General features: G+C 36.5%; 1 protein-coding gene across 1 annotated transcript in view; it reads left to right on the plus strand.

Annotated features, from left to right (window-relative positions):
• Positions 1-19,192, plus strand: part of CUBN (cubilin) — a 258,922-nt gene that overhangs the window by 203,199 nt on the left and 36,531 nt on the right. Inside the window, exons 57-59 of the mRNA XM_041765335.1 lie at positions 7,777-7,977; positions 10,459-10,588; positions 13,546-13,763. Coding sequence (XP_041621269.1) covers positions 7,777-7,977; positions 10,459-10,588; positions 13,546-13,763 — 549 coding nt within the window. The remainder of the gene's footprint in view (positions 1-7,776; positions 7,978-10,458; positions 10,589-13,545; positions 13,764-19,192) is intronic.

The raw sequence follows: 19,192 nt of genomic DNA on the forward strand, positions 1-19,192 counted from the left end.
CTTGGTGTGGGGTGTAGTGGGAGAGAGCACAGCATTTTAGGATAGGTCTTGATGGCATGTCAGCCACATACTAGTTATGTGACTTTCGGCAAATTAATCTTTCTCCTTCATAATCACTTTTTTAAAATATAAAATAGTAGTTATAAAAGATAATGCTGTGGAAGCCTGTTTTGTGAACCTATAATTCATCAGAGTGCACACAGTTTTGTTATTTTTGCTGCCACCAGTCTGCCTGGGAACAGGTGCTTGGTTTTTCCAGATTAAGTTACTGGTTAATCCTCACCCAATTGAAGAGTTGGCTTTTTAAAAATAAGGTGGTAGACTTCTGATAATTCTTGTGACATTTCAGGGTTATAGGTACTTGGCATGTTTAAGTGAGTAATTTCTGGCTATAAATTAATTGAATTATGTTGATTCCCAAAAAAAGACAATATGAATCAAATTTGCCTTATAATTAGATTCTTACCACTAATCATACCAATGCCGACATTCACTGAGTACATGAACGTACTCTAGGTTTTAACAAGCTAGAGATTCATTAGCTACAGTAAAAATAATGTTCCACACATACTCTTTTTTTTTTTTAAAGATTTTATTTATTTATTTATGAGAGACACACAGAGAGAGGCAGAGAGAAGCAGACTCCCTTTGGGAGCCTGACACAGGACTTCATCCTAGGACCCCAGGATCATGCCTGAGCTGAAGGCAGACAGTCATCCATTGAGCCACCTAGACGTCCCCCCTTCCACACCTTCTTACGTGAGCCTGAGGAATTCATGCTCAGTATATAGTAATAAGATTGAAACTGCTCCTAGAAATTTCAGGAGCTTTGGCCTTTCTAGCTGCTCTAGGCCATAGGAAGACTGTCCACATGTCTAAGCATTTCTGAGCCCAGCGTGCCAACAGAGCCAATGGTGAGCTCAACAGATATGAGGGTTTTAGATCTGTTCTTTTGGGGCCATTAGCATGAAAGATAGATCTGGCAAGAAAAAGATGGGCTATCCCAGATTATAGAATACAGTAGGGACATATATTTGTTCATAGTTGTGTCTCCCAAACACCGACTGCTGATTAGGGAAGGTTTTACTATTCAGACTAGCATACTGATTATTCAACTACATGCTGGTGTTTTCACCACAGGGAGTTTACAAAGATTCAGTGACTGATATTCCACTAAAGTTAAGTTGCTCCAAAAGTATGTTATGATATTTTATGTTGGCTTAAGTTTCTCATCATTCCTATTCCAATACTAGTACAGACTTCTCATCTTTTCTATATAGTCACTGATGAAGTATATAAAAATTCCAGTGATATCAATCAAAAGCCATGGAAGAAATGTCTCTTTGAGGAAAGGCAACATTTTTTTTTTTTTCTGAATGTCATCTCAAGATTGAGAGGGCTTTTTGGGATTTTTAACAGTGGCATCAAAATTTCTAAAATAGAATAGAAAATTGACAAATTTAAAATGTTTCTTTTCGTCAAAAGTGAAACACCAGAAACAGACAAAAACTAACTACAAAACATAAGAGAAACTGTCAATATTTGTGCTTATTTTGCCATCCGAGGTTGTTAAATAAATACTAATTTAATTTTCCCAAATATTGAAGTATGGAAAAGTGCATTTCTGTGTTTTCATTATTCATGTGCCCAGATAGATGCCTTGAATTTGCTGGGATGATTATAGGCCATTTATTTTTATTTTTTTAATTTATAGATAAAGCATTTAGCAGATGAGATCCCAACCTGTGGCAAGTGATTGCCTTCTATATTGACTTTTCTGTCATTAAAATTCAGTAATAACATTGATTCACCTTGGTGAGAATGAAAGTTTAGAAATTCTTAACTAAAAAGATCCTACAGAGACAAATTCTAAACTCTGTTTCTCTTAGATCCAAAGTATCTCTTGATTAGAATTAAATAGTAGAGCAGCACCTTAGCACAGACAGTGTAGAGAAACAGAAGGACAAATGCTTTCGTTCACTGTCCTCTAGAGATGGCCTCAGAAGAACAGGGCTAGATTAACAGAGCAGCCAGATGGTAAGTCTTTTGTAATATTTGCCTAACTTTTAAAAAATTTTCCTTGAAGTCCCAGTTTACAGGCTATACCCAATGTAAAATTAAAATGGAAAAGAAGGGTGCTGTACTATATGTTGGCAAATTGAATTTAAATAAAATATTTGAAAAATAAAGGAAAGAATAAAATAAAATGGAAAAGAAAATTTAGCTTTAGATTTTTCCTTTTGCCCTTTTCCCCACCAAGAAGTCCAATAATTAGGTTTTGTCAGCTTAGTTCACATTCCCCCCACCATGTAAAGTTTTGTTGTTGTTTTTTTTAATGGCATTACCCAACTACTTACCATTTCTTCTCTTGCTTTACTTGTTTCTAAAGAAATCAGAGAGTAGGTACATTTCACAACTTATTATTTTAGAAAGCATCAGGCAATGCTTCTTTTGAAATAGTTCCTATTGATGGTTTATTCAAATTGGCCAAGCAGTTGGGTTATTTGGGATTCCTTGCTTGCCTGTGTTATAAAACTTTGGCCTGCACATCCTGTGGAGTTGAGTTCTGCACTGGCCCATGCTTCTCTGTCCCACTCACTCATTCCTCCATTGAGCAATCCAGTCTCCACACTACTCTTAATTAGGCATTGCTACCCCCTGATTCCCATACCTCCCCCAGAGCCCTTTGCTGCTTTGCTGTAAAGACTATCTTCTCTACAGTATTAAAATATTCCAACCCAAATGATTTTCCCCTATCTGTTAGTCCTGTTTGATACTTCTGCCCCTCTATTTATGGCTCTAGAGAAAAAGCCTAAATTTCTGAGCCTAAATTTCACAAGTTTATGTTATTTGCTGAATTATTCATCCTTGCTTTCCTTTCAATTCTCTCCAAGTTCTTGGAATCATGATGCAATTCAGAATATTGAACATTGCTCTGTAATAAATCCTAGAAGAATATGATGAAAATTATATTTTAATACATAGGAAAAAGCCTTAGCCATTTCAAACAATAAGCATCTCTTAAAGTCTTTTTTTAGAAAGATGGAAAATAATCATAAAAACAAATCCTGAAGGATATAGCTTTTCACCTCAGAGATTAGTAGATATAGATAGATAGATAGATGATAGATAGATAGATAGATAGATAGATAGATAGATAGATAGATAGATAGATAGATAGATAGATGATAGATAGATAGATAGATAGATAGATAGATGATAGATAGATTTAGTAGTAAATATATGTCAAATCATTTACTAAAGATAGAATTAAGAATGACTGGAGTTCCTTTTCTTATGGCATGGGCTCTAGTCCAAGGAGAATGTATCATTCAATCTCAGGTTACTTCTCTTCCTGACAGGTTCTCATATGTCTAATAACTGTAACCTGTTGGCCATAAATTCAACTTTTATATTTATCTTGGTCCTTGAAGAACTTTTTCAAACCTTAACTTCGTTGTTTCACTCCCTAGAGGGCAATCGTGCTAGTTGTATTTAACTATATTCTACTTGAGAGTTTTGTGTGTATTTTGACTGTGTATTCATTTGGTCCCCCCAATGATTATGGAAAGGTGTTTAATATCATTGTTTTCTGATGACAGTGGTCTTTGCCACCAAATATCTTGTCATTGAAAAATCAGGCTGATCTGTTTAATCTAATGCAATGATATGATAAGTAGAGCTTGAGAAAAACATGTATATGTGTGAATTACTTCATGCCTACTGACATAGTTATATTTAATTTTCGTGTACAGTGCCTTGTTTATGCAAAACCTTGATATATTCTTAGACTTCAGGTAGTCTCAAAAATTCTGATATTATGTAATGTCTGAATTTTTTATGGATAAAATTTGGAAGGACATTCTATCTTAAAGAAATCACTATTGGAAAGGATTTAAGAATGTCTTAATCATTTAAACAACTTGCCAAACATCATTACTTTCACAATTTATTGAGTTAGGCTGTGCAAATGAGCAGATCATTTTGAATAGTGTAGTTATTTGATACTCTCTTGCCATCTACAAAAATAAAAATTATAAAACTTCTCTCACCTTCCTCTGCCTCTCCCCGGATCAACTTTCTTATTGTTGAATACAGATCTTTTATAAATACTTAAAAGTTTTGCCTTCTGTATCTTGGTAAGATACAGAATTTTGCTGATATAGATTTACTACTATCTCATGAATTTTCTAGAACTGAACTAGTTCTTTTAATTGATATTTTGGAAATATGATCAAGTATATGACACACTTTACCTTATGTTTCACAACCTTTCCATAATTTCCTAAGACAACCACCACTGTGATAGTCTATATCATTAGGTGAACAACTTAAAAACTCTCTAATACTTAATGAATATCTGCATAACAAGCCATTTGATCAAAGTGCAACCAAGTTTTTAATCTAGCATCAGGAATATTTCCATTCATTCTGTGATTTTGCTGCTAGAACTTTATGTATTGTTACTAGCTAATGATATTTTTATAATTAAGGCATAGTATTTTGTGATTCTCAAACTCACCTACTCTGAATTTTTAAAATCCCAGGAAAAATTTGGTGTCTAGAGACAAGTTCAGAGGTTATAATTAAGGTACATAATTTGGCAGAATTCAAACCATGAATCTGAGTTTAATGTATTTCTTTTTTGTACTATTTGTCCAATAACATATTACTTCTTGTATGATATGGTCATTGAAGTTAAGTTTTTCACATTTGTAGCTTGGAGATTTATGCCCAGTTAGAAGCATTTCTATTCCAGGATTTTCAAAATGAAGAAATTCCTTGAGATTATTTCATAAATATATCTTGATACTTAAGATTGATTAAGATTTATTTTGTATAGAAACCTAGCTAAGGAGCCAAAAGCCTTCCTAAGATCAATTTTCTTTAGATAATACATTCAAAAAAGAGAAGGGAATTTTTAATGTACAGATATATAAGGAAAGAAAATGTATTCAACAAGATTCTTTCAGTTAAAAGTGATAGATTATCTTCAGGTTCGCTTTGATATAAAGTAGACTTTATAAGAAAATACTGGGTTATCTTATCTCATCAATGGAAGATTTAAAAATAAGAGGGGAGTCATGGGCTTCCAGAACAAGTGGAAGCAGGAACAAGAATCCTTCAGAATGTTCTCTTTCCTTCCCCCTTCTCTTTTTATTGCTTTCTGTATGACAACTTCATTTTCTCTTACTACAGTGTGGATCCCTTTACATTTCAGGGGACAGCTGCTGTTTTCCAAGTTGAACATCTCTGGCTTCTTGTATTGACTCCTTTCTCAGTTATAGTTTGAACACATCTGATTTTTCTAGATTGGGTCTGATGTCCTATCATAAAGTAATCAATCAGTCTATCAACAGTGCTCAGGATAGTGAGGTCCTATAAAAAATAATGACGATGATTATGATTATGGTAATCCGTAGAGTTATAATTTCCAACCAACAATTCTACTCTTAGATATTTACCCAAGAGAAATAGAAATTTATGCCCATGATAGTGTCCGGAAGAGAAATAGAAATTTATGCCCATGATAGTGTCCGGAATATAAAAGAACTCTTACAAACTCAACAATAAAAGATATATAACCTAATTTTAAAATGGCAAAAGATCTGAATAGACATTTCTTCAAAGAGGATATGCAAATGGCCAAGAAACACATGAAAAGACGCTTAGCATCATTAGAGCGAAATACAAATTAAGACCATCATGAGCTATCACTTCATTCCCACTAAGATAGCTAAAGACAGACAGACAGACAATAACGTGTTGGTAAGGATGTGGAAAATCGGAACTCTCATTGTGGTGCTGGTGGGGTGGTAAAATGGTGCAGTCTCTTTGGAAAACAGTCAGATAGGTCCTCAATATGTTAAGCATAAAATTACCATATCAGTCATCAGTTCCATGCCTACTTAGATACCCAAGAGAATTGAAGGCATACATCCCCACAAAACCTTGTCCCCAAACACTGCAGCATTATTCATAATAACCAAAAGGTAGAAACAAACAAATGTCCATTAACTGCTGAATGGATAAACGAACTGTGGTCAATCCATACAATGGAATGCTGTTCAGCCTTAGAAGGAATGAAATACAGACTCATGCTGCAACATGGAGGAACCTCAAAAACATAATGTTAAGTATAAGAGCCAGTCACAAAAGACTGCATATCATATGATTCTGTTTATGTGGGACGCCCAGAATGGTTAAATCCATAAAGACTGAAAATAGGTTAGTGGTTGCTCAGGGCTGGGAGAGCAGTAAAGAGGGAGAATGATTGTTAATGAGGCAAGGTTTGTCTCCAGAAGGATGAAAATGTAGAATTGGGGGAAATGTTAGATACCAAATACCTATGTAAAAGAATGTTTGTTTCAACAGTATTTTTAATCAAAATAAGGTGGCAATGGGGCAGCCTGGGTGGCTCAGTGGTTTAGTGCCATCTTCAGCCCAGGGTGTGATCCTGGGGTCCCGGGATCGAGTTCCGTGTCGGGTTCCCTGCATGGGTCCTGCTTCTCCCTCAGCCTGTGTCTCTGCCTTTCTCTCTCTCTATGTCTATCATGAATGAATAAATAAAATCTTTAAAAAAAATAAGGTGGCAAAGATAGAGTTAGCAAGCAATAGGGGATTAATTGAACTAAATATTGGGCCTTTATATGTTAGAATTTTATGTATGCATTAATTCAATGTATTAAAAGAATATTTAATCACATAAAATACATGGTTATGTTATTTTATAGTAATAAAAAATTAAGTAACAAAAGATCATGCACAGTGTGACTCCAATTAATATTTTCACAGTATAATTAACCTCTAAAAATGGCTGCATAAGGTACAGTTATAAATCTTTTAAATTTTTTATTTATTGTGTTTTCTATTTCTCTTTGGAATGAATTGGAGTATATACTTCTGTACATATATAATTAGAATACAAAACAATGATGTATATTTAACAGTCACTAAACTCAAGCTAATGCTGTTCCTGTGAACATTTAAAAATGTTGTTCAGTGGGACACTTGGGTGGCTCAGTGGTTGAGCATCTGCCTTTGGCTCAGGTCATGGTCCTGGGATCGAGTCCCACATCAGGCTTCCTGCAGGAGCCTGCTTCTTCCTCTGCCTATGTCTCTGCTTCTCTCTGTGTGTCTCTCATGAATAAATAAATAAAAACCTTAACAACAAAAACAAATATAAAAATGTTCAGTAAACATTGAGGAATTTCTCATTCTCTTTCCATGGAAGGAGTCCCTTATCTGTATATAAGCATTAAGTTAAAGCAGGGTTTTGCAAAAGCAGTGCTGTTGACATTTGGGGCTTGGTGATTTTTTGTTGTGGTGGGAAGAAGAGGGTGCTTAGGGGTTACCCTGAGCACAGGAGCATATTTAACAGCACCCCACCTTTCTCCATTCCATGCCATTAGCACATCCCAACATTACAGCAAAATCCTGTCTTCACATATCGCCAAATGTTCCTAGCAGACAAAACTGTCCTCAGTGTATAATCACTATATTAAAGGAAGGAAATTCCGGATTATTTGAAAGTGGGATTTATCTATTGTGAAGTTCTACTTGTTTTCTCAGACCTATGTTTGTTTTAACTAGGGTCAACATTGTTTCAACAGGATGCTGAGTTAAATAGGGACTTACAAAAAGAGCCCTTGACTCTCATTTTTAATTTCTACATATATTACATGAATCTTCATTACATTTTTGTCTGAATGTTTATAGCACTGATCTCTTGTGTTGCTTCTGATTTTAATTCTGGTTGTTCTATGCTCCATACAGCTCGCTCAGCTATAACTGGAAGCTGTGCCAATGATGGTGTTCACATTATCAGGGGTTCCAACTTGTCTTCTACGCCTTTTGCCACCGTGTGTGGCAATGAGATCCTGTCTCCTGTCACCATCCTAGGTCCAGTGCTGCTCAACTTCTACTCAAATGCACATACAACAGACCTCGGATTCAAATTTAACTACAAGATAACCCGTGAGTAGCCATAATGATAGGGTCTGGAATTTACTTCTCTTCTTGAGTAATTCTTATTAGGAGTTTTAACTGTGATTCATACATCACCAACTTGAAGACTCAGGCACTGAGTCTTTTCTGCTGAGGTGGAAAAATGATCAAATAGATGCATGGTCCAAAAATACTCACCTTTTCTTTTAAAAAAAAATGAGGACCTTCTTCATGAACTTTGGCTAGGACTACTCTTTGAAAATCAAATAGAAGATTGATACTTATTTTTATAATTTAAGTTAGAGTAAATTTTTATAATTTAAGTTAAGTAAATTTAAGTTAGAGTAAATTTAAGTATACATCATTTTATAATTTAAGTTATCTTTACTTGTTAGTACATTATGTAAAGATGTCTGTTTGACCTGGACTATCCAGATGCCTGTTTCATTTCTCCAAGTCCCTTAACTAATGTGAAAAGCAGTGCTTTATAAATTTAGAAAAAAATAGAATATTTTTATAATCTTCTAGTAGGAAAGGATTTTTTAAATTATATACAAAAAGCACAAGTTCTAAAGGAAAAGAAAAGATTAATGTATTCAACTATGTTATAATTCACAACTTTTCTAATTCAAAGGCAAAGTGAGAGGACAAGTCACGGATTGAGCAAAAGCCTTTGTAGCTACTAGCATCTTTTCATTCTCTGTAGACAGTTTGTGTATTTGAAAATCATAAGATTATATTTTTCTATTTTCAGTAATCTTTTCCTCTCCTGCAATAAATACACTTGCTTAATACTGACCATTTTTACCACATCATCCCAGTTTCAGTGAAATGGGCACACACATCTGGCAAAAGCTTTGTTTTATGTTGTTTTATTTGACCAAAGTCATTACTGAAGTTGAATCATTTTCTTTCAAATAAATTACTGTTCCCATCCACAGAAAAGACTGGAAATTATTTACTAATGAAAAAGGTCTTGACAGTTGGTTCACATTAGCTGTTCTCTGAGTCCTGACCCCATGTGATTGTGTGGGGCTCCCTACGTTTGTCAGGGCACAAATAGAATAGATTCGGGCAGTGATTCGGGTCCTTCTCCTGGGCCATCTTGTTGAATAAAGAGGAACATCAGTTCATTTTATTTTTTTGGTGCCACTGGTGTTTTGGAGACTTACAGGCTGCTTTATGATCTTCTACTCTTTAATCTCTCATTTGCCAAAAACAAAACTGTATGTAAAGTTTACCATATCTACTATGAGAGTGCCATTTAAAGGGTGTTGACATTGAGATTTCAAATGACAAGGTACAAATTTGAGAGTTACTTGGGCATTGATAAGCTTTCAGAAGCCACATAATTGTGTGCAAGTTGAAATAGAATAATGGGTACACAAGTCTAACGTTTAAATCATTCCAGTTGTCCCCAGGGGTCTGAGTTCATTAAAACTTATGGGTGTATAGAGAAGAGCCATCCTCGAAATGTGGGCTTACCTGAGGGAATATAAACAAATAAGCAAATAACCTTAAGTGGCTGCCACAATTTGTTTATCATTTGTAAGAGATGTAGATGGAATATGTCCAATGGCAGTATATAAATCATAGAAATGTCATCAAAATATATTAATCATAAAATAAACATAAGTCCTACTCACTGCAACAAGTGGAGCACTTTCCATCAATGTGTGACATAGCCTGATCCTCCTTATATGTCAGGCCAAGCAGATATAATAATAATTTTATATTTTTTAGAATGGGATTTTATTGTCTTTTTTATGGCTATGGTTTTATTGACTAATAGAATAACTACCGGCTCTGGACTATTGATTGCTGGAGTCAGGGCAGGGAAGGGGACTAGCCTCCTCTTGTCGAGGACCAGTAATACAAATTTAGGCAAATATAGTCCTTACGAGGCTCAGAATTAAATGGAAACACAAAGGACCCCAAAGCTATGCAGTTGAGCCCACAAGGGGAACTAAACTTGAAAGTTCCAAAAACTATTTCCAATACTTCACGTTATAATATTCTGTCTTGACAGAGGAGACTCTACATTTAATATGTTTAATCTGTATTAAAGATTTCCAGATTGCAGTCCTTCTTGGGCCCAAATGCTCACAACATACCTTGGACTCTGCGTGACTTTTTTCAGCTTTGAGTTATCTCTGCCATCCTTCTCAATCTGTCTGTTAAATATAGGGAATGAAGAGTTACACCCCAACACACAAAATGTTCTTTCACCTTATTTTCACTCTGGTCATTAATCTGACCCAGACTTATTCCATTCCAAGATGTGCCTTAAAATATTCCTCCCTGCTCCTACCCCCTTCCTGTCTCTTCCCCCGACCCTAGTGGGGAAAAAAAAATCAGTATTAATTGCAAACAACAATGAAGGGAGATTTAAGTTCTTTAAGACAAATGGTTATTATCTCTCTTAGGGAAAAAAAGGTACAATGGTAAAGAATATATCAAAATTATTCTTTCACACTATAAATACTGATTGTTCTTTGTCTCCTATTGCAGCCTGTGGCGGTGTATTTAACGTCTCCACTGGGGTCATAAAGAGCCCTGCCTATTCATATTCGGACTACCCCAACAACATATACTGTCTGTACACCATTGTTGGTAGAGACGACAGAGTGGTTCAGCTCAAGTACGTAAAACAAATGTACCTTCTTTAAAATCAGTTCAGCTCTACTTACAGAAAAGATATTCCTTTACAATAAAGAACACTGATTCTTATTGGAGATATACAACCGAGCCTCGAGGAAGGAAGAGTGAAGTTCTTGTTTGGTAGTATAAATCCGGGAAATGGGTGTCCTGCCTTCCATGCAAGCCAATACGGATTAAGTGGAAAAGGAGGCACTCCCCCAGTGAAAATGAGTGTTTCAATTTTCCAACAGTTTCAAAGGAGCTTTGTATAATGGGCTGTAAAATTATAAGCCTGTCTTGGGAACAGCAAGAGGAAGTAGTTTTCATTTGTTGGGCACTTATTATCCACAAGGAACTTTAATTGATACTTTCCGTAATTCTCTTTCATTCTTAAAACAGTTATATAAGGCATATATTTTTAAGCTCATTTTACTGATGATAAAATTGAAGCTCAAAAGTGTTAAATTATTTTCTCAGTGTGATATGATATTAAATGAAGAGTCAGAATTTGAATTCACATCAGATTTTCTACCAGAGCCATGTCCTTAATATTTCCCTATGCTTTCTCTTGAGGGGTAAATATTTCCTGTCTACTGACGAAGTGTATTTTTATTCATGTATCAGAATACCTCTAAACTGGTGCTATATGATATTGCTTACATCATCAGTAAAACTCTCCTCTAATCCTACCTACTCCCTACAGGACTGATTAAGGAAATATAACCTGTATTTATCAGGGATAAAGTTCAAAACCACATTCATCTGAGATGATGTATTTGCAACTCTTGTGTTTCAGTGATATACAGCATATGGCAGAGAGCTCTGAAAGTTGGTATAGTTCTCAACAATCTAGAATATTTTATAGAAGGTCATTGGGCTAGGATCTCTGTTACCTACACCTCCTCCTTCCCCCCACCACTTAATGATTGTGATCACTTTCATGCCTAAAAATCATATACTCTCTACAATTTGCCTCCAGGAACCTCATATGTCAAATGGGTCTTTGAACTGTAAAACAACTCTTACCCAGCTGCTTGGGTTCCTGTCCCAGATAGTTAGTGTTCTAAAGGTTGTGCCTTGAAGAAATCTCTAGATCATCTCTGAGACTATTTGCAAGGAAGCTGTGCCCCGCAGGCCAAAAAGCCCATTAAGTCCTAGGGACAAAAGAATAAACAAAAACTGCCAGATGGTCCAGAGCAGTAGGCCTGGGAAGGGATCACTTGCCTAGAATGGTCATATAAGGGGCCATTCTTGTCATGGGCCTTGGTACCTTGGTATTTGCTTCTGCATGTGTAGGTTATAGTTGATACATGTACTATTTATGTTGATAACATGTATTTCTGGTTCCTGTGTGGGCCCTGGGCTCATCATAGTCAAAGTTCATAACAGTATGTTTGGAAAATTTATTATTCTCTTTCTAAGAATGTACATTCTGTGAAGCAGATACTATCCCAGGCATTGCAGAAGTTGTAGACATTAGTAAAACATGAATTCTTCCACCCGTGCTCTCAAAGTAAGCTGGCAACATTAGCTTTTCTATCAATGGGCTTTTCCAGATATCTTCTGTGCTCTGGAAAAATGATAACAAATAAAAAGCCAAAATAGCTTTGAGTCTTCTTGGAAGCTCAAATCTTTATTTTTCTTTATGGATTTATATTGTAGAAAATAAATGTGTTATTCAAGGAGAATAAAAATTGATGTAGTGTTTTTGGAAATTAGCTATTGCTCTGCCCTCATCCTCTTTTATGAGAACATTAAAATTTACATGTGTTTAAAGAAAATAAAGAATTTTCATCATGTTCTTAATCATCAGTTTGAAAAAATTGAACTAATTAAAAGTTTTTTTAAAAAAATGTACAGATCCTTTTTTTCTTAAGGCTCTTAAAAGGAATTTTCAAAGTAGGTATTTTCAAATTATTCTGGATGAAAGATTATTTATTTATTTATTTATTTATTTATTTGAGAGGCAGAGACAGAGAGTGCAAGGAGGAACAGAGTGAAAGGGACAAGCAGACTCTGTGCCAAGCACAGAGCTCGATCTCCTGACTCTGTGATCATGGCCTGAGCCAAAATCAAAAGTCAGATGCTTAACTGACTGAGCAACCCAGGCACCCCACAAATTCTTCTGTATTATATGTTACTTATTATAGCTGTTAGCAAGAAGAAAAGACCTGAGAAAGCAGAAGAACCTAGAAAAATCAGGGCAGGATATCCAATAATTTAAATAGGTTAAAGAAAAAGTTATAATAAACCCATCCTAAAATCCTAAAAGTAAACTATGCAGAAAGCTTTGCTTGTTTGGGGACTCTGGGAATAGTTACTTAAAATGACAAAGCATAAGTCTTAGATTAAAGTACTATCTCAGGCCATAAAAGTAAAGTTAAGGATGTATCTGTTGGGATAGTATGAATGGTAACAAATGAGCCGAAGGCATAGCAGCTTATATTTCTCATCTGTGTGAGTATGATCAATGTGGTCCAGGCTGATGGAAGCTTCATTTCTACATTTGAATCCATGATCAATCACTGTAGTGGAAGGGCAGTATGGCAAATTAAGTAGTAATATTTTTAAAAAATGTCTTCTAAAAAGTAATACATATCACTCTTGCTTATATTTCTATGGCCAGAGCAAATCTTAGGGCTGTGTTGAACCTCGGAGTGTGCACAGAAGGGCAATTCTCCCAAACATCAGGAAAGCAGAGAGCTGCGGAAGTGTGCTAAAGTTTCTGTAACAACCATAATGATCTTAAATGTGAATTTTTGCATATAGCAATCAAATCAGTATAATAGCATATTGTTTCTAATATTTTCTATCAGGTAAAGCATGGATCTTCTGCTTCTAGCCTTTGTCTTGTTTTTTGTTTGTTTTATTTTTGTTTTCATTTTTACAAGAACCAAGGGTATGATATAATGGAAATCCAAATGGAGATCATCAATATTAATAAGGTTAATTCCACAGGTTTAGTGATTTTGATGTGGTTCCTTCCACCTTCTGCTCCCAAGACTACCTGGCAATTTATGATGGTTCAAACATCAGTGATCCCCTTCTTGGTAAATTCTGTGGTTCCAACCTTCCACCAAATATTAAGAGCAGCAATCATAGTATGCTTCTGGTATTTAAGACCGATTCATTTCAGACGGCAAGAGGTTGGAAAATGACTTTCCAGCAGACACTGGGTAAGAATTTTGGATATATAAATCTATTTTTCATGACTGACTTTTCTGCTTTACTATTTTTATTCACCTGACAGAAATTGCTTTTCATTTAAATTTTGAGGAATATGTTGCATGTAGTTTTGGTTTTAAAAATTATGTATTTTGATTAACAAAAAATCACTCAACTAATACACCTCTCTGGTATCCAAAGGTAGAGTCTGCCTACACAACCATTTCTTTCTTTATCTTTTTTTTTTTTTTAAGATTCTGTTTATTTATTCATGAGACACACACACACACACACACACACACACACACACACACACACAGAGGTAGAGAACACAGGCAGAGAGAGAAGCAGGCTCCATGCAGGGAGCCTGACATGGGACTCGATCCCAGGTCTCCAGGATCACACCCTGGGTTGAAGGCTGCGCTAAACCGCTGAGCCACCCGGGCTGCCCTACACAACCATTTCTAATGAGACCTGAGCCTCATTTTATCACTGATGGAAATGGCAGAAGTTTAGCCTAAAAGCAGGCAAGGGCCCCATTAAGAAAGAAGGCTTCATGACCTGTGTAGACTTTATCCTTAAAATGAAGAAGAGCCTGGGGAGGATTTTAAGTAAGAGCTGCATGGCCAGACTTGGCTTCTGGAGAGCTGATAGTGGTAGCAGGGTGGAGGAAGGCTGAGGCAAGAGGACCCTATGCCTTGAGAAGAAGCTCATTACAGAATTACGGATGGCACAGGTTGAAGGTTCAAGCTGACACAGTGGGAATGGAAGTAGAAGGAAAAGTAAGAATCTCAGAGAAATTGAGAAGGTAGACTGTATTGGGAGTACAGTTTGGAAGTTGGCAGTACATTGCAGGAGGATAGGATTTGAGGATGATTTCTAGATAAGGGCACCATAGGAGGCTAAGATTTCGGGACAAAATACTATATTTAGGTTGGAGCATTTGTGGTTGGAAGCCTATGAGACAACTAAATGGAGAAAGATGAGAGGAAGTTGGTGCTTGAGAAACGATTTGGGCTGGAGATAGTGATCTGGAAATCTTCTAGAGGTGAAAGAAGAAGCTGGATATGAGGACAAATTGAAGACCCTTTATTCCCACTGCATGTGAGAAATAATTATCTATATAAAATTAACTCAGAACTTGGAATCCTTTAAAATCTAAGTTAGGTCATCCATTCTCTGTTTATCTATACCCATGGTGTCACAGTCTAAGAAAACTTATTCTGACTCTGGAAAGCACTTTGATTGTTCCATTTGGATACAGACATAATTGATGTTCTGAAAACAAACAGCTCACCAAATGAATCACAAAGTCCTTGGGGTGTCAGAGAGATCTGAGAAGTTTCCAGCACTAAGTATCCTGCTCAGACTCTTTATCTTCACCCCCTGCTATAGGTAACCTTCAGCCCTCTGATCCAAAGCCAAGCTTACCTGAAGCTTTCTTTACATTTGATGTGTTGCTTTCTTGTGCATTTCTTGAGGGAAGCAATTAGACGTTTGTGTTGTGAAGGCTTCCCAATACAACATCGATGTCATGACAAATTGTATCAGAAAATTACTTTGCTACTTAGCTGTATCAACAATAACTTGAAAGCAAGTCTCACGGGTAGTCAGGAAGTATTGCCTCAATAGACTTTGCCTAAGTGAAGTGGCATACAAAACACAGAGGCTATTTTGAAAGAAAAATTCATTTTCCTTTTGAGATTTTTGCACAAAAAAAGCTCATACATTCTTGCCTTTAGCACAGACTTTAGAATCAAATGATGGATATTTGCATTTGCTCTTGCTACCTGCTTTCAAGCTGTTTTTCTTTTTCCTAATATATTCTCACATGACCACCGAAATAATCTTAAAGCACTCTCCACTGCTGTCATCTGTGTGAAGCTTCTTGAGTCAGTGTTCCCTTGCCTCATTAATTACTGGTTTTCTGAGCTACACAGAAGGCATTTGGACTTACTGTGACATGTTAAAGTAGCACAGAAGGGAAAATCTTATATTGTCAGAGGCATTGCTCGCGTATGAGCACTGGGCTCCTTCGATCAATTACTGTTTTCCTCCAGTCACACTTAGAGGAAGGGTTCAAGTGCCAAGAACAGAAATGGAATGTAATTAGTTTCCAGGGTGGTGCATATCATGATGGTGACTTTTACCTCTTTTTCATCTTTATAAATGCTTTCAGACACTTGGAAATATCTAAGAAGTGGTTTGGAGTAATCTCTAACAGTAATTTTTTTTTAACTGAAAACCTAGGTGTTAGTTACCATTTGGCATTGCTTTGGTCTCAGAAAGCCTTTGATATGACACATATAAGTTTGCTGATCATTCTGCATAACTTCAGTTTTGTTTTGTGTTTTTGTTTGTGGTAAGGAAGTAGGAGAAATAGCAATGAGAGTAGATTGAATTCTAGGGTTTATAGAATCTTTTAGTTATGTATCTGGATTTTTTAAAAAAACAAACTTAGACTTGGCCTCCGGGATGCACCTTTCACATCTGTCTTATCCATTTAAAACCACCCCACTTTCCCACAGAGAGGGGAGAGCACCTGTGTAGACCTGACAGTGAATTTTCAATGGTCACATGAATTTTCAACAGTGAATGTACAAAACTGTCAGTTCAGCCTGGAAAAAAGTATTTTCACAGAATAAATCATTGGTGTGAAGCAGAGACCATTTTAGTGTGTGACATCTCAGTTTAGTTCATCTTGACTAACACACTAGAGTTGTGCAAAATTTCCAATTAGATGATACATTTGACAATACTTTATATATGTCTGACTCATTTTTTCAGAAGTCAAAAGGCCTCACTCATGTAACTCATGTAACTATGTGATTATGAAGTGAACTCCTTCTTCACTTGTATTGTTAATGGTCAGAACAAATTTGGGGCATATATCCCATGGTTGATTGTTAATTACTAAATATGTAGAGAAACTGAGTTTCCTCCTTTCATGGAACTTCTATGTTAAAGGTCCATAATGCATGGGGTATAAGGTAAAGAGAAAGCAAGGCCTTCACAGGGCCTAATATCTAACTATAATACGAATCTGCCTTCTTCTCTTGCCCTCTGGACCCCAGCACCCCATGAATAATTGATCCTGAGAGAAGATAACCAGCAAAGCGATTATCTCAGGCATTAGGGATCTGTGAAACTCTGAAATTATCTAAGTGTTTTTCTCAAGAGAATTAGCTTTCGTCTGATTGTCAATGGTATCAATGATCTTATAAAGTATAAAAATCCACCATCAGTCCCATGAATTTGGCTGAAATGAGAATGCTATATAGTGCAGAATTGACATTGATAAGTATCCTTTATTCTCTTCATTTCTGCTAGTTGAGCTTTTGCCCCTCCTTGGCCACCAGGGGCTGCTTTGGCCATGGCAGTGCTTACACGTGTGTCTTGTGAAGCATTTCAGACTTGCAAACATGTTTTTAAGCTTTCTTTTTCTAAAAAATTTATTCAATTGTATTTATTTATTCATGAGATATGCAGAGAGAGAGAGGCAGAGATATAGGCAGAAGGAGAAGCAGGCTCCCTGCGAGAGCCTGATGCGGAACTTGATCCCAGAATCCCTGGATCATGACCTGAAACAAAGGCAGATGCTCAACCACTGAGCCACCCAGGCACCCCTGTTTTAAAACTTTCAGAGCCCCTGTTGCTTCTTACTGTCCTGGTCTCATGTCAGAGTGCTGCTCTTCAGTCTTACTCATGGCATGCTCACCACATTAGACACCAAACTTCCAGATATTTGATTAGATCAGTGATTTAAAGTACATTTATTTGTGTAATACCATGGTAATTCCATTTTTTTAAAGTAATGTATTCATACTACTTTAGCAAAATGTTAGTGTCAAAAATTGACCCTGACCTAATTAGGTATGAGATTGGTAGGCATTTGGATCAAGGAGAGAGTAAAGAGTGACCCTTCAGGATGACATGTCCTAGAAGGACAAGGACGTCACCCTGGAGAAGATGGCAATATCAGGGACAAAGGGATGTCAATGACTAGAGGTTTTCTTCACTAAGGCTGGAAGCATTGGACATGTGACCAAAGCTCCCACCTCCCTGTGGTCCACAGTCCTTCTGCTGAGGATGAGGGCCATTGCCTGTCCCTTCCTCAAGTATGTGCCATATAGAAAACAAGTCAGATGGCAATACAGTCAGATTCACAGACCTTGCTGTGAGACAAAGGCAAAAATACCAAAGTACATGTTTAACAAAAACAAAATGAATTGTGCTCCACAAAGATGGAAACACTCCCAGATGGGAAGAGCTGTAGACCAGAAAGCAGGTGGCCATGACCTAATCGTTCCATTATATCATTGCCTGGTAAGATGCTTTAGAAAATCCTATAACACTTTTCACCTCTATTTTTAGCCACTAAAAAAAGGTCAGTTTGAAAATTATTATTTTCTTCCATTTAAGAATGTGATAGGGATAAAGTAGTTAATTCCTGTAAAGTTCCTTAGATGTCAAAGAGAAAGACTGTTATGTTATCAGAAAGTAATGTTGTGGTCTTAAACTTTTGTAAGGCTCCATGACCTGCTCCACTCTCTCTGTCAGGTGGGGAAGAGGTGTATGTATAGCCGGGGTCACCATCATCAAGAGGACCACTCCATGGTGCAATGATTTTTTTGTTAATTCTTATTCACTTTGCACTGAAATCTAACCAGCAAATCCTCAAGTATGTTTTATAACCTAAATCTGAAATCAAAAACTAAATTTTAATTAAATTCTAACCCCTTGCAGAGGCCTAGCACATAACTGATACACCATCAACATGGGCTGTGTGAATGCATTAAAGAATAAGTAGATACATTATACCTACTTAAGAATTAATTACCTTATAAGTAATATAAATGGCATACTATGCATTGCATTGTATCTAGATGTGCCTTCTTCTCAATTATGGTTCATATGGTTCAGCTGTGACTCGAGGTAGTAAATTGAATCATTTTCATCCTCAGAGAATTGGGGGTACTAGATCAGACTCAACCTCGGGTCATGTGTATCTGGCCCCTGGATTTTTGCCCACTGCCATAACATCTGGAAAATGTCTTTCTAACATGCTAAACGAAGGCCCTGGGAGCAGCGAGAGGAAGCTGAGGGAGTTGAACCTGAGTTTGTTGATAGGAGGGGACAGGAGGAGGAAAGGGGAGACAAAGGCAATGAGAGTCTGCGGCCCCAAAGATGGAAAATGTGGTCAAAACAGATGGAGAAACATATAACAACGTGTCAAAATCAGACTCTGGTTTCTAGTTATTTTTTCAGTTTCAGCTTTGGTGTTCAGTTTGGACTGTGAGAGGCATTCTAAAATTCTGTAGCTAAATGGTAAAAGAATAAACTTAAAGAACGTTCAGTGACTCTAAATATTGATGTGTGTATGTTTCCATGTGCTTCTTAACAGCCTGATAAAAGCTGCCAAACCATATTACTTTTAAAA

The sequence above is a fragment of the Vulpes lagopus genome, chromosome 8, assembly GCF_018345385.1.
Source record: "Vulpes lagopus strain Blue_001 chromosome 8, ASM1834538v1, whole genome shotgun sequence".
In the NCBI taxonomy this organism is placed as follows: domain Eukaryota; kingdom Metazoa; phylum Chordata; class Mammalia; order Carnivora; family Canidae; genus Vulpes; species Vulpes lagopus.